The sequence below is a fragment of the Nicrophorus vespilloides genome, unplaced genomic scaffold, assembly GCF_001412225.1.
Source record: "Nicrophorus vespilloides isolate i.1.1-1 unplaced genomic scaffold, Nicve_v1.0, whole genome shotgun sequence".
Lineage (NCBI taxonomy): Eukaryota > Metazoa > Arthropoda > Insecta > Coleoptera > Silphidae > Nicrophorus > Nicrophorus vespilloides.
The window spans coordinates 1-17325 of NW_017095553.1; the positions used below are offsets into that span (position 1 = coordinate 1).

General features: G+C 33.7%; 1 protein-coding gene across 1 annotated transcript; it reads left to right on the forward strand.

Moving 5' to 3' along the window:
- The first annotated feature begins 9059 nt into the window (after positions 1-9059).
- Positions 9060-11117, forward strand: LOC108556496 (odorant receptor 82a-like). The gene is made up of 7 exons (XM_017912634.1): positions 9060-9105; positions 9153-9391; positions 9870-10396; positions 10453-10546; positions 10604-10705; positions 10791-10949; positions 11010-11117. The coding sequence occupies exons 1-7, from the start codon at positions 9060-9062 to the stop codon at positions 11058-11060; spliced, it is 1218 nt and encodes a 405-aa protein (XP_017768123.1). The 3' UTR covers positions 11061-11117.
- Positions 11118-17325: the final 6208 nt, after the last annotated feature.

Here is a 17325-nt window from a genome sequence, read left to right on the forward strand (position 1 = left end):
GTTTTTACTACTTTATAATCTAAATTTAATATTTTTAATAATAATATTTAATTAATAATATTAATAATAGCTTAATCCTATTATTATTTATTGCTACTATTTTTTCTATTCCTTTGATTAGAAATATGTTCTATAAAATGAATGCCATTAGAAAAGTATGTAAATATTCAAATTCTTAATATTAATTTGCAATTGGTGTGGATCATTACAGAATGACAATTCTGAATTTCTATAATATAACTTTGAGCAATAAAATTTCAAAATTATACATTTTTATATTGGTTTTTAGAAATAAGTTTTATTAAATTAATGCTATTAGAAAAGTAGGTAAATCTTCAAATTCTTAAAATTAATTTGCAAGTAGTGTATTTGGATCATTACAGAATGATAATTTTAGATTTCTATACTCGAAATATGAGCAATAAGATTTCAAAGTTATATACTTTTCTATTGATTATTATAAAAGTAGGTAAATCTTCAAATTCTTAATATTAATTTGCAGGTAGAGTATTTGGATCATTACAGAATGATAATTTTAGATTTCTATACTGTAAATATAAGCAATAAGATTTCAAAGTTATATAGCTTTCTATTGATTATTAGAAATACTTTATTAATTTAATAAAGTAAGCTATGAGAAAAGTATGTGAATCTTCAAATTCTTAATATTCATTTAGTAATGAATTTTGATCATTACAGAATGATAATTCAGGATTTCTATTCTCTAAATATGAGCAATAAGATTTCAAAGTTATATAGTTTTCTATTGATTATTAGAAATATTTTATATTAACTTAATGCTATTAGAAAAATATCTTCAAATTCTTAATATTAATTTGGTAATGAATTTTGATCATTACAGAATGATTATTCAAGATTTCTATACTATAAATGTGAGCAATAAGATTTCAAAATTAAAAATTACATTTGCTTAGTAAACTTGATTGGGAACAGACAGTTCAAAGTTCATCACTTCAACAACTTAACAAAAACAGAGTGATTTTTGCAAGCTTTCAGATAAAGGGCATTTAATTGAATGAATTCGTAAGCGGTCTCCTTGAGTGTAACCAATTTTCCGGTCGTTCTCGCCGCGTTTCGCTAATTGATGGAATTCCTGAACTGTTATTCTCCCATATGTGAAAACTAATTATCCGATGCCACTAGGGGTCAATTAAGCCAATGCCACCGAACACACGCGAACGGTAATCCTGTTAAAAGCGAAAATTCCTTTCGTCCGCCCTTCTTTTTATTTATTTCTCACTGTGTGTGTGTTGTTTCTTTTAGTTTTTTCATCTTCTTTCTCTCCAATTCTTCCACATCTTACTCCCATTCTCCGCGTTTCGCACGAAACAAGTTTGCCAAGAAAACTTTTTCCCTCTTCGCGCGATGAAGTGATTATTCGTAAAAATGGAGGACGCATCGATTCCGTATGTTTATTCGCAAAAATATATATATAAAAAAACTTTTCCTGCTGTTTCTTATCCTTAGTCAACTTCTGAAAATACGCTCTTTTACATGATTATGAAGAGAAAAGAAAGAAAAAAAGCATTAGGCTAATAACGTGAAAGTATGCAACGACGTAAAAGGTTATGTTAACAACTAAATAGGTCTTAGGGAAAGAGGTTTGAGATGATGATGATGGGGTCGATACAATAATAAATGCATAACGAGGCCGAGCGCGCTAATTCATTCAGGCTGTCGCCTCGCATCCTGCATATATTAATTATAATTAGCTGCCTTGCTTTAAAAGAACCTGATTACGCAAGTTCTCCTTTCTTCCGTTTTAATGAAAGGCGGGACATTTAAATTTTTAATTGCACGTAATAATTATTTATATAAAAAAAACGGGATTTGCAGCGAACATGATCTTTCCTTGTTTGTAATCAACACGTACTTTACCTACATTTTTAACAATTTTACTATGCAACAAAAAATTACAGCCTCTTATAATTATTAACGTCTAATTATGAAAAATAGTAATAAAGTTAGTAGTTGATATATTTATTCTACAACCTAGTAAAAGTTACTTAATTTATAGACAATTATTATTAATTTTATTCATTTTTTAAACACATCCAAAATTTATGATATCCAATTTTGTTGATGTTTTTATATATCTACTTATAAATCTGTTTTAGCGCTAATTTCGACATTCACCTAAATCTGTCTATCCGGAGTTAGTTTCAATTTGTAGTACAAAAGTTTTTTTATAAGATTTATCTCCATCTAAGTATATTTATTGTAAAAATTAGAGCGAATAAACAAAAGTTAAGAAACATCGAAAAATTTATTAGGAAATATTTGTTTATAAATTTATATGAGCCCTCATTTTTACATTTACCTAAATCTTTCTGCCCAGAGGAGTTAGTTTCAATTTGTAGTACAAAGTTCTTTTTGTAAGATTTACCTCAATTATAAGTACATTTCTTAAAAAGATGGTGAGTTTTATGATCCAAACTAAAACAAATAAGCATATCTTTAGAGCATATCCATTAGAGTCTACAGACTATAAGAAGCATCAATAATGTAGGAAGAAATTATTAGCATATTTTTACTTACAAATCTGTATTAGCCCTAATTTCTATCAGAAAAAGTTAGTTTTAATTTAAATTACAAAAGTTATATGACGCAAAAGTTACGTTACGTAACAGGCTCTTCAAGATAATTACATCATCGGCTACACATTTGAAAGCTGAATACCTCACCTTTCCAACGAAACTATTGGCATCTTTGTGCTATTATCGAGTAGCCTACAATGAGCTGTAGAAATTGAAAGAAAAAAAAGTGAATAGGATTTTCTCAAAAATTGCTGTTTCGTTGATATCCGAGTTTTCACGTTTCTTTCTTAATTATATGAAAATTACGTAACTTTTATTGCATTTCCTGATTACGTAAGACGGGCGCCACCTTTACGCAACTTTTTATAAAAGAAAAATAGCGTAATGTTCGTTACGTGACAGGGAAAGGACGTTCTTTTTCAGATTTTCGTGAAATTTTCGACAACTCTTCAACATCATCGACTACACAATTGAAAGCTGAATACCTCACCTTTCCAACGAAACTATTAGCATCTTCGTGCTGTCGTCGAGTCGCCAGCTAGGAGTTGTAGAAAAAAATAAGATTTTCTTAAAAATCGTGATTTTCTCGACAACCGTTAAATTAAACTCATCTCTGTGCTACCTCTAATTTATTTCTTATTCAACTAAATCTTATAAATTGTAAATTTTGTTATAATTTGAAGTACAAAAGTGTTTGTTTTTGGAGAATTATCTCAAATCTAAGTACATTTTTTATTTAAAAAAAAATAGGATTAAATTGGATTGCGGTTATACTGTAAGCTGATACGCTAACGAGCTGGGAATTCAAACTATTTTACTTCGGATTGTAAATAATTCATTAGCAAATTGAATACACCTAGAACATTTTCAGAGTTGAGAGAGAACCGAAGTTCCAGTGTAAACGGTTTATCCGGGTTGGTGGTGGTGGTTTAAAGGCCCTCACGCTTAGCACTAATTTAAGCCCAGATTAACAAGGAAATAATAAATGTTCTTCAAAGTCCACCGAAACGATTAACATAACATACAAAAGATAAATAATATAAATGGAAACATTTGCCGTATGTTTTAATAATTTTGAAAAAGTAATTTGCAAATAAAAAATCTTTCTAAAAGTTTTCACATTAATGTGTTTTAATTAGTAATAAAACGAATTATTTTAGAATCTTATTGAAAATTTGCAAAATAAGATATTTTTTCTTTGAGAGAAAGTGCAACAAATCGTCTTTTTTTGGTATAATTATTAACAATATTTATACCAATCTTGGAAATTGTCATATTTTTAATTTTGTTAAACGATTTATTTCTTTAATTTCGGATTTGTTTTGTTATATTTCATTAAAATTTGTCTCGTAAATAATAATACCAAAGTAATAAATTTCATAAGACATAATGAATGGCCTTCTCTAATAGTCTCAGTTGATTTAGTGAAGTAAGCAAAGCACTAAAAGCAAACGGAAAACTTAATTTATTCCATTTATAATTGTATTCATTATGTAATGCCTTCGCTCTCGTCTCCGAAAGATAATGCATACCTCTTGCGAAGTGAAGTCTTTAACATTATATAATAGGGATTTTTATTGCTCGGCAATTGAGAGTTTTTAAAATGTAGGATGGTAATGCGTCCCGGAGGTACGTTTAGCAGACTTAAGAGAGAACAGAAAAATATGGTTGGTAGTAAAATACAAAGCAATTCCGTTTCTTTCTTCTTTTTTTCTCTCTCCTTCTACTTGAAGAAGTTTTGTTTATTTTCACATAAAAACCGATACAGTTCAATTGTTTTGCGATATTGTTTATGAAACGAGTGATTCGAACGCGATTTGTTTTCTTAATAAACGAAATTTTGTGTTTCTCATTTTTATGTTTTCTATGAATTGCTTCAATTTGTTTTGATGTTGATTTGTTGATTTTTATATTTGTAATTTAAAAATTTCAATTAAATTAGATTACATTTTCATATAAAATTTGAAATAATAATAATGGGTGGCAATCGGAAGCCCGACAACAGAAAAACCGTCTAAAGATTCTGATATAGTCGGGATTATGGTTGTCGAGATTCTGATACAGTCGGGATTATGGTTGTCGAGATTCTGATACAGTCGGGATTATGGTTGTTGAGATTTTGATATAGTCGGGATTTAGAACTTCGGGTTTTCGGTTGTCGGGTTTGCGATATAGACCCAATAATAAAATATAAGTTATGCAACCAGTGTGAAGTGAAGGAATGCATTGAATAGAAGAATAAACTAAGAAAAATAGTATTTTCGTGGCGCCTAAAGGAATGCAGTAAATAAATGCAGACGGTGCGTTTCTCGGAATTACGCACAAAAAGTTGAATGGGAACAATGAAACTATGAATGAAAAGTAGTAATAAAAACGTAAAAAAATACACACACACAAAATCCGGCTAGACGGAAAGATAAAAATAATTTATTCCAAATTCCAGAGACAGGAGACAACAACAAAAAAATGCATATATTAGTTTCGTATTTCTAGTACTTTTTTGCTGTAAGAGATGGCGCTCCTTTTTAAAATGTATTGATTTATTTTTAGAAAATATTATTTTATAATATGTAAGTTATGTGGTTATCTTACATAATATGTAAGATAACCACATAATCATATTATGATAATTCGGTGGCAATCGCAAGCCCGACAACTGAAATCCCGACGTTCGAAATTCCGACTTTATCGACATCCTGACTACCATAATCTCGACAATTAAAATCCCGACTATATCGAAATCCCGACAGTGTCTTTTATTATTATAAATTTCTACAATAACTTTTATATGGTAGTCAAGATTTCGATATTTTCGGGATTTCGATATAGTCGGGATTTTGAGCCAGTCGGGATTTTGACATAATCGGGATTTCAAGCGTCGAGACTTTAATACAGTCGGGATTTTGACATAATCGGGATTTCAAGCGTCTGGACTTTAATACAGTCGGGATTTCGAACGTCGGGATTATGGTAGTCGGGATTTTGACATAATAGGGATTTCAAGCGTTGGGACTTTAATACAGTCGGGATTTCGAACGTCGGAATTTCAATAGACGGTCTTTCGATTGTCGGGCTTGCGATAAAGAACCATGATAATTACGTAATTAATGTGTAAATCTATTGCTTAGTGTTAAGAACAATTTTAAAATATATTAATTGACATTAGTTGATTAAGTACAACTACATACGCTAACTTAATTACCTCATTAACAAAGCTAGTAACTATGTTGGTTATGAAGTTACTTATTAGGTGTAATATTTAGTTGCCGAAAGCGCTATACCAATTATTTCCGGTTACTAAGAGTAGTTGTTAGAGAAATGTTTTAGTTACCATGGATTTATGTCTTGTTATTACGTCTTTGATAAAGACGTTTTTGAATTGATTTTTGACTATAGACAAATAAGGCCCTTAACCAATAGATGAGATAAAATTGCTTTATATAAGTATAATTTAAGTGAATTTTCGAACTCACAACTTTCGTAACGGATTTTGTTCTACTTGTCTCAGTTATTAGATATAGCCTTAGTTGCTACGATTGTTAAGTACTCTTTGATAGTTAGGGTTTGTCAAAATAACATTTTTTTTTTCGTTCAGTTCAGATGAAATCATGTTGTAGTTTTATTACTTCCCCCTTTGAGTTAAGCAAACAGTGACAATGTCAATGTCGTTATTAATTTGTTGGGTGAGACATGAGGAGACGAAGAAGCGTGTAGAAATATGACAAAATAACGTAATACGTATATGTGTCAGGGTGGTGGAGTTGGCTATATTTTTTTTGCGGATTCGCGTCGCGTTGCATCCGAGAAACTTTCCACAAAGAGAATATTTGGGGCATTGTATAAAATATATATATTTTAATATTCGGAGTGACAGGCGGACTTTTGGCATGGCGTGACGGCGCGTGACAATATTTTAACACGACGGCTGTGGAGAATTCTTCGTTTCTCTTTCTCTCCCATTTCCACATCATCTCTCTATCTACGCTCGCATCCGAGTTGGACGACGCATTCGTGTGCGGAATATTTTTAAGTGCAAGAAGCCCCGACAACAGCGGAGTCGGAGCTGAAGGAGGATGAGGTGGAAGAGGCTACGCGACAGTCCACGCATCGAGCGGAAAAGAGAGACGAACAGAGATACCTGGGAACAAGTCAGGCCTACCTACCTACTACTACTACTACGACTCTCCAGACGGAAAATCAATAGGTGCTTCTCCTGCTGCCTTACCTGGCCATCCGAACTCTTCCCGACAGACACACTGTCAGAAGGACTTTGGGTTAAGGGAATCGACTTATGCAGGAGCGCAGTAAATAAATAGCGAGGAGGGATGACGTTTTATAGAAAACTAGGCGTCGAAGATGAGCGCCGTCGAAAAGCGAGATGGGATGAGGAGGATAAGGATGAGGATAAGTGTTCTAGCTCTCGGGCATGATAATATCGCGCGCATCAGTATGCATGGCACTTCGTTTAAATACATCCTAGCCTATCCTTTTTTTCTTCTTTTTCATCCCTGAATTATCTTTGATCATCTCACCACGCGCTCTCACCTAATACACACCAGAAAATCTCTAGGACATCCATCCACAGCGCACTGATTTTTCTATTACTTTAAAATCTGTAATTTTTAATTTATTGTGTTATTTCACAAGAATTTTCAGGAAATTTTTATGGAAATAATAAATTTTATACTACAACATGGAAAGTTTTAGTTTGAATATTCAACAATCCTATGGTATTTCAAGACTACGTGAACATTTTAACAGCCCATTTAAAAGTTGCTCGACTCATGGATGTAATAGTTGGTGGTCCATCCCAGTGTGATTGCCCAGACATGCAATAATAAACGACTTGTTAAGTTATCGAGCGCCCGTTTGAAGGGCCCACGAAAATGCATATTTGAACGCGTACCCAGTTAACTACATTGTAAGTGCCCAGATATGATGGGACCCCTCCTACGTCTTAACTAGTCCTGGTGCTCTGGGACCCTTCTGTAATCACACACACACATACAGAGACCCTCCTTCCTTCCTTTCCCTTCCCGGGGATTCCCCTTCTTTCCGTCCGCCCATGCTGCGTAACTAATCATCGATTTAGAATGCGTGTTATGTGCGTAACGTTACACAGGGATTACGGTTTCATTACGTTTTACAACACGGTTAATATTTGTTTTCCCGCTTACATTTCCGCATTTCTCTCCCACTCCTTTATGAATACCCTCATCCCATCCTTCTCTTCTCTCCGCGTTTACCCTGGAAGCTTACGCAAAGAGCACAAACCCTGCAGGATTACTCCTTGCGCCGGGCATACGGCAATTATCATTTTAATTTATTCAGATACGAAATTATGAAGGCGCATTACTATTTTATTACTTGATTACAGTACAACAATGCTACAAACTACGAAAATTTAAGAAAATCTTTTACAATATTTTCTGGGGTTTCCGTGAAAATTTACCTGTTTGATTTTCCAATATTTTAACTGCTTAATCGTGTTATCCAGGGTGATGTCCTAATCCATAGTTGTTACACATCTCCTTAAAGAAGTAATGCTTTTGTTAACATTCAACAGTTAAGGTTTCCACTATGTGCAAATGAAAACTGCTAAAAAATGCCTTCCACTTTCTAGGGGAAGAAGTCAAATATAAATGCTTCTATCTTCTTTACGTTATGTAATTTTCGGGATTATAATGAAAAAATGAAAATTTTACAGCAAATAGTATAAAATTATGATTTTCTATATAAATAAAGCTACGTTATGTTAATTACATAATAGAGAAACAACAATTTTTCAATGTATTCATGTTTTCTTTTATTAATATAAACATTAGTAGTTTATACTTTGTTAGTTACGTAAATAACATAATTAGTTGTAGATAAGACAAAGACTCGGTATACAAAGTGGAACAATGGTAAAGGCATAGCGTTAAGTGCAGACGCATTGCGTGCCAACTGTGGATTAAGATTATAGCGCGTTTGATGTGGCGGTATCAAAGATCCTATGCATTCGGTTTTTGAGAAAGTATACAAATGTATATAAAGCTTTGGAAATCCGAGTATGCGTATTGTATGCATTCAGGAAAGTTTGTTTCGCCGGTAGTGAAATAGGTATATACAACCCTGCGGCCTTTTCATTAGCGGCTTTGAATCAACGATATATTAATTAACTTGCAGACGAAGAAAGGAGACCCTTCGAAGGTCACGTAGCTTTACCCTTTTGTTTGCACGTACAGCTAGTTTTACTAATTGGATGCACATAAAGAATGCCACTCTTTTTTTAACTACTTCTTCTCTGAACTTATTTTAAAATAAGGGATGAGTGGGCAACAGGAAATTAGTTTCCGTAAATTAATAAAGCAGCATTGCTACGCTCGCCCAGCAATTACTCTTTGAATAATTGAGCTCCGCAAATTATTTGTTTCCACAACTCTGGTCGCATAATTACTCATATCCACCAAAGTTTTGGTTTTGAATCACGTAAGCCCGATTACTCGAAGACCACTCGTCATGGAGCTCGGTGGGACGCAGAGAAAGCTGCAAAAACTCTCCAAAGGTAATACTCGAAATCACACAAACATAAATAACTTTTAAATGTTTCAGAGTTCGTTGTTCACTGCAGAAAAGACATTTCGAAGAAGTGCGTACTGTTCCCAAAGTTGGTGCTGCAATCATTGAACGTTTGGCCGGATAATGATGATATGATTAAGAGATGGTTAATGGTCGTAGTGATTGTGAGCTTGAATTTGATGTGCTTCGCACACATCGCATACCTAGCCATCAACGTCACCGACATATCGAAGATGACGTCCGCTTGTACGACAGTCGTCGTCGTCATCGAAGTAATTAAACTCGAATCACTAATTAAACGCCCGCAGAATCCATTAGTCAAGTCGCAATTAATTACAGTTTGGTTCTCTGTGCTTGTTGCGATCCCAACGGTTTATTAATTGAAAACTTTCTCTTCGTCGTTTATGATTCGCGTCTGCCGCCCACTAATAACTGTCGACTAAAGTCATGCTCAATTTCGGGCACAAAAGTCGTTACAAATGAAACGCTTACAAAACTTTACGCATTTGCGAAAAGCATAAAGAGGAATTTAGTTTATCTTTTAGTTGGAAACAGCTTTGAGAAATAATAATTTACTACACAGTTTATTCAAAATCAAATATTAATTAAAAATTCTTGTACTTATCAAAATTCTGCTATTTCTGCTAAAATAATAGTCAAGCTTCTTTGCTAACAAATTTGATATAAAATTGCATTGAAAAGATTGATACTTTTTTACTAAGATAGTATTGGTAACTCTATTTGTTTTAGACTATAGCTAAGTTGATGACTATGATGATGTATAAGAAGCCTCTGAATGCGATTTTGACAAGTATTTGGTTGGATTTTTGGCCTTCTAAAGTAGCATCGAAATATCGTCAAAAACAAATCCAGAATCGCAGTCGCTACGTTATCACAGTAGGAGTTACTTTTCTGGTGATGGCATTCTTCTCCAATGCTCAATTCATGGCATTCCCAATAGTAGCAAACACGGATCAATTACCTTTAGCCTCTTGGTACCCTTTCAACTTCAAATCAACACCACAATACCAGCTCATGTACATATGGCAATGGTTCATGAACCAAGTGGTAATATCCACTCTGAGCGGCTTCGACGCCTTCTTCAACTCCCTGGTGATGATCTGCTCGACCCAATTCCAAATCCTTCAGGACGTCTTGGAGAACCTCTGCTGCGAGAGAGGATGGAAGCAGCGAGCCGGAATCGCGCAGATGGGCAGACGCGACTCCGAAATGGTTAATTTGATCACGTGCGTCGAGCACCATTTGCTTTTATTGGAGTAATTAATTCGCTTTCTTTAAATTGGCCTCCCGTCTGAAACGTGAACGCTTTCAGGATATGCGCCTTGCTGGAAAAGATCTTCTCCCACATAGTTTTCCTTCAGTTTGTAGTCAGCACTTTGGCGATGTGCGTTTCCTGCGTTGCTCTGGTCAGTGTACATAAAATATTGATGAGAGATGAAAAGAGTGCATGGTAATAATTGCAGATCGCCGATCCATCTCTATGGCAACACATGCTTTCCTACTTGATTGCGCACGTTTTCCAATTTTTCATTTACTGCTCCGTGGGTAACGAGCTTACGTATCAGGTGATGAAACCGCAAAGCCATAAATCTATCTAATTTTTTTGTTCTCGTTACAATTTTTTTTTTTGTATTTCAAATTGCAATGCAGAGCGGGCAAATCGCTGACGCGGCCTACTACTGCGACTGGCATCTGTCACAGGACATTGATTTCCGGAAGGGATTGATGCTGATGATCCAGAGGGCTCAAAAACCGGTCAGCTTAACGGTGTCCGGTCGCATGCAGCTCAGCTACGCCAACTTCATAGCGGTAATAACAAAAAAAAAAAGTAACTGTACCAGACGTAAATCCAATAATATTTCATTTCAGACAGTTCACCTTTCCTTCTCGTTCTACACTCTGCTAAACACGTTCGTTTAAAACCCTAATTAATATCCTGTTTTTCGCCCTTCTTGTTTTAGTATTTTTATGCTTGTTTTTTTTTCTCTACCCTTCGTTTTTTTTTCAACCCTTATTTTTTTTTTCAACCCTTATTTTTTTCTTCACCGCGTCTTTGGTTGCTATGTAAAGAGTGCGAACAGAGGAGGAAATTAAAGAAAACAAGTGCGGTTGGGCGATGGCAGGAAAGGCCCGCCTTCATTTCCGGTTCGTGTGCCTCCTCCTCCTCTCGCTCCCCGAGTTGTCCTGGCGCCAAGGATCGAAGCGGGTCAAGGACGCTGCATCCCCTCTCCGCCACCTCGAAGCACACAGCCTTAGACCTTTATTAATTATTTATCGATCCAAAACTAAAGGAAACAAAAAACAATATTATTTCTTTCAGCCTTAAATACCAATAAGCATTCACATCTCCCAACGGATTCATCAATATTAGCAATCAACGCTTAATAATTCTATTGACTTTGAATGAATTTACGTACATTTTCACTATTATTAGCCGGATCGTTTCGCAGCAATAAATGATTCCGTGAAGTATTACTTATTTACTCGTCGCTGCAGTCGACCAAATTGACAGCACTCCATTAAAAACGGCGTTCATTTAATTGCTGCCGATTTTCGAATATATCCAAACGATTTTGACCTGAGCTTTAATTACGTTAATTAACATCAATCATAAATGATGGAAAGGAAACGGTTTATTCAAAATTTAATTTCTTCAAACAAATGTTGTAAACACTTCAAATAAAAATATATTCACTTAAATCGTCTTTTTTTAATTAATTTAAAATTTTAACAATAATTAACATTTAATTAAATGTATACGATTTTCATTTGATAATTTAAAAAATGGAAAAATGTGTTTATATTAATATCATAAATCAAAGATAAATGAAGAACATTTTCATTGAAATGATTTGAATCGTGAATTTATGAAGAAAATGCCGTTCCCAAAGGTGAAACCACGGGGTATTATGGAAACTAATTACTAGACGCATAATTAATTTACGAGGCGTGGAATTAGTATGAACAGGAGAGTAAATATGCAAAGAATGGAAAATTGCGATTAGTTAAATTGCGGCTATTGTATAGAAACAATGGAGATTTCAAAATACGTAAAATCCTATATCATATTAAGAGATTTGTAAATTCATATTTGCTTTTATATAACAATTATCGATTTTCAAATTTGTATTAGAATTTAAAGAAAAAATCTGATGAAAAAAATGATGTAATTTTGTTAAAATGTTCGTGTATATTATTGAGTTTGAGGTCTCCAATATAAGTTTAACATGAAGCTAAGCGTAAAATTAGATAGCAGAAAATGGTACGTGAGAGAACTGAGGGAAGCAGGAATAATAGAAGAAGAGAGAGAAAAAAAAAGAGTTGCAGAAGCAGAGTTGAACAAGAGGTGTATTCAGACGAGGTCGAAGTGGCTCGGAATTGATCGAACGAAACAATAGAGGAAAATGCATGTACGTTTGAGTGTGTTCTTGATTAAATTTGACCTAAATAGCATTGGGCTTTTATGAAATAGTTTGTGTGTGCAATTTAATTGTGTTATTTAAACCCGTCGGGTTTTTGCAGCAGGACGAGTGGATATGGAAAGAAAAGACCAACTGGAAAAGTGTATGATTCGGATATGAATAAAGGGTCGAGAAGAATCCGGTTGTATTTAATGGAGATGCTTCGATTTTTACAAAAATATTCAAATGCGACCTCTATTTCAATCCTAGAAATGTAGGCGGATCGATGGGATGGTAACATTTTCGGACGATGATGAAAAATAATATTAAACGAAATAAAGCGGTAATAAAAGGCAGTGACAGGACACACGGATATATAATAGGGAAAAACTATATTTTATGTATAAACGGAGAGCCGAGGAGGTATCGATTCGGAGCTCGGATGGTGTATGTGTGTATTTTCGGCTCGCGTGTATTTGATACCTGTGACCTTGGCGTTTTACGTCTTTCCGAAATGCACTCGTCCAGGATCTTTTGCGTCCCAGGACGACCGCTGCAAGAGACCACAACGGCATATAGCATATTTAATTTCTCACGTCCTTCCGTCTCCTTCGGGAGGACGAGACGCGAAAGAAGGATTCGAGTGGTAATGAGCTTTGCTGCAACGTCCCTGACAATGCACACCGACAATCGACGCCACTTTAATAACCCAGTTTCCTTTGCTTTTCCTCCCTGTGTAATTGCCTAGGCGTCGCGCTTTATCGATTTCGCATTTTCATTTTTAAAGGCGCGACTTCTCCTTCGAAGAAAAATCTGCGAAGCATTCGTCGATTTCATAATTTTGATTACCGAAATCTTTACATTTATTATCAACATGAAAACTTTCTCTAACAGTGCATGCATTTCAATAAATTGACCAATTTCTGATCACTGTGCGGGGGCTGCAGGAAGCAAAATCGTCGATTGAATTAGAAGCATTATTACCGGCATTCGAACCAATTCCAAACGGCAAATAGAACATCTATTACTGCGGTAAATATCATTTCCAATTCTCATTAACAAAATTACATTCACAAACATTGGCAGCTCTAGCACTTGGCCCCATGCACAATTCAATTTTGAGGATATCATCAAAATGTGAGCATTATTTTTTTGTTATTTCATAGTTGAACGTCCATTACAACCAAACAGATGGTACTAGACCAAACCCGGTTTTGGAAATCGGGAATCAGCATATCAATAATGACGAGCTGTCTGATATAACAGCTCTTGGACGTATATATTTTTTGTAAATGGAGAATAGCAGTTAACAAAATGAAATCCATACTAAAGAAAGAAACCTGCCCCACTGTAAGACTTAATGGACAAGATCTGCCCAAAGCAACAAAAGTCAAATATCTAGGCATGCATCTAGACAGAAGACTCACCTGTAAAGATCACATTCAGGCTAAGAGTGAGCAATTAGAAATAAAGTTTAGAAAACTCTACTGGCTTCTAGGGAAAAGGTCGGAATTATCAGTGGAAAATAAATTACTTATATACAAAGTAATACTGAAACCAGTATGGTATCCAATTGTGGGATGCGGCTAGTAAATCGTACGTACAAATTATACAAATGTTCCAATCAAAATGCCTAAGAAATATTATTAGGACTCCATGGTTCGTTAGGAATAAACAAATACACGATGATCTTCATATAGATATGGTCGAGGATACAATAGCAATATTTAGTAGTAGATACCAATATAGACTGGAGTCACATACTAATGTTCTGGCTATTGGCCTACTCGACAACAGTGAAACCACAAATAGGCTGAAGCTTTGTAAAACACTAGATTTAGTGTATAGATTTAAGTAATTATTAATGTTCAAATCATCATAATGGTAACTATCCACCAGGAAAGATTATCCAATTAATGTCAACCGCGATCTTAAATTTACGCAATGTTCACATAGATGAACAGATTTTGAATAAAATTATACGACATAAAAAAATATATTTTTTGTTTGCTGATGCTAAAGAAGAAATATAATAAAATAATCGTCGTAGAATACAAATATACATCTGGTAAAGATATATTTGCAAATAAGCTTAAATTTTCGAAATTAGGAACTTCATGGTAAACGTATATCCATGAAAGAAAACGTCTGCTACTTGTAATTTATGCAACGTTTGTGTGCATGTAGCAAGTGAGAGAAAATTGTCTATTTCTACAAATTTTCTATCCAAAACAAGGACTTGTTTGAGCAATAGAACTATAGACATTCCTTTTTCAAATCATATTTTCTGAGAAGAAATAAAATAATATTTTATAGTCATTTAGATAAATTACTCTGTTATTCGTTCATTTGTATTTTATTTTGTTATAGTTTTATCTAATATTATAGAAGATTTTAAGGTTTTACATTCCCCCAGATATTCATCTTTAATATGCATCTTTTGGATCCATTCAATCTATAACAGTTTCTGGTAAAATCATCAAAATATGAAAACACTACTTTCATTTTTTCAATATTTCATCGTAAATTACAGCCATAGTAACACAAAACCATTCCTTACATTCGTCCAATATTAAACTTTCATATTAATCTCCTGGAAATATTCCATCTACTACAGTTTCTGAGAAAATTACTAAAATGTGCCATTTATTAATAATATAAGTGGTTATATCAATAAAAAAAAGTATTTGTTAATGTTTAATAAAATGGGATTTAACAAGTTGATATTATGTGAAAGCGTCTGCGGATTGGACTCGTTTATATTGTTTACATTCGCTGATATTTTATAATATTGTGCGGGAATTTCTTTCAATTTCGTGTGACTCGAGTGGGAGAGTAAAAATGAATAATAAACGTTTATTGCGAGCTGTTTGTCGTGGGAGGCCATGTATTTGGTTGGAGGGTGCGGTGGATACACCCCGTGCAATGGCAGTAATTTATCTGCGTTAGGTTAAACCGTCGTTCGTTATTTTTTTTTTCTTCTCTTTGCAAAATTCTTCTTGCCCTTCGTTCTTCCACCGACCCCCTTACATATATAATTTTGTGGCGTTGCTTCATTTTATTCATACTTCCTTTGCGTTCATCGGCTTTCGCATTGAGCTGCGGCTATGGCCGAGAGAGGGTAGGAGAGGGACATGTTTAATGCGGGTCGACGTTGTCGCAACCTCCCCCTAATTCTCTCCCCTAATGCGATTAGACCGCATAATATACAAGTACCGTCGGTCGTGGTGTGATTAGACCGAGGCGTCCCGTCGGTCATATCTGTACCAGAGTCTCTTCAACATTTCTATACATCACTTTTTCTCCATTATTACAACCAATTATAACACATAACACAAATTTGTTTAAATAACCTAATAGATTTTTAAATATATGATTAGTTACGCTTGATTCAGTTTAGATATAATTTAGATTAACTATCGTACAGTTACACAACACTCCAAGTCACGCTATGATACTTCTCGTCACGTCAAATCATGTTCTGACACGTCACTTCAAATTACGCTACAACACGTCACGTCATGTCACGATACTACATATGTTTTACATTAATTTAATTATAAAATAAAATTCAATTACTATCAATGACTATCAATGTTAATCAATGACTTTAATTGTTAAAATTTTTTTCAAATTTATTTTGGTGAAAGCATTTGAATTAATCACTTTTTTCCATTATTATAACTAATTATAATACAAAACAAAAAAACTTAAATTTGTTTAAATAATGTAATAGATAAATATTGATTGATTCAGTTTAGATATAATTTAGATTAACTATCGTATAGTTACACAACACTCCAAGTCACGCTATGATACTTCTCGTCACTTCAAATCATATTCTGACACGTCACGTCAAATTACGCTACAACACGTCACGTCATGTCACGATACTACACGTAATCGTCCCTTGCGTCAAATAATACGTAACATAATTTCATCTGTTTTAGCTGAAATGAATTATATAATACTAATTATAAAGATACAAAATAAATTGACAAATATTAATCTTCAAAAAAATAAATTTATTTTATTTTCATACGTTTTACATTAATTAAATTGTTAAACAAAAATTCAATTACTAAATGTTAATCAATAACTTTAATTGTTAATACTTTTTTTAAATTTATTTTGGTGAATACATTTGAATACATCACTTTTTTCCATTATTACAACCAATTATAATACAGAACAAAACAAAAACTTAAATTTGTTTAAATAACGTAATAGATCAAGATTGATTGATTCAGTTTAGATACAATTTAGATTAACTATGGTATAGTTACCGCAGCACACGACACTCCAAGTCACGCTATGACACCTCTCGTCACGTCAAATAATGTTCTGACAAGTCACGTCACGTCAAATTACTCTCCAACACGTCACTTCATGTCAAGATACTACACGTAATCTTCCCTTGCGTCAAATAATACCTCACATAATTTCATCTGTCTTAGCTGAAATGAATTAAATAAAACTAATTATAAAGTTACAAAATAAATGAGCAAATATTAATCTTCAAAAAATAAAAGTATTTCATTTTCATACGTTTTACATTAATTAAATTGTGAAATAAAATTCAATTACTAAATGTTAATCAATGACTTTAATTGTTAATACTTTTTTTTAAACTTATTTTGATGAAAGCTTTTGAATGCATCATTTTTTGCCATTATTACAACCAATTACAATACAGAACAAAAAAAAAAACTTAAATTTGTTTAAATAATGTAATAGATCAAGATTGATTGATTCAGTTTAGATACAATTTAGATTAACTATGG

What these genes read in the sequence shown, in the direction of transcription:
- LOC108556496 (XM_017912634.1), top strand. Translation starts at nt 9,060, where the DNA reads ATGGAGCTCGGTGGGACGCAGAGAAAGCTGCAAAAACTCTCCAAAG. An exon ending in CACCATTTGCTTTTATTGGA is followed by an intron (nt 10,397 to 10,452) that starts GTAATTAATTCG and finishes GAACGCTTTCAG; the next exon opens with GATATGCGCCTTGCTGGAAA. An exon ending in GTAACGAGCTTACGTATCAG is followed by an intron (nt 10,706 to 10,790) that starts GTGATGAAACCG and finishes ATTGCAATGCAG; the next exon opens with AGCGGGCAAATCGCTGACGC.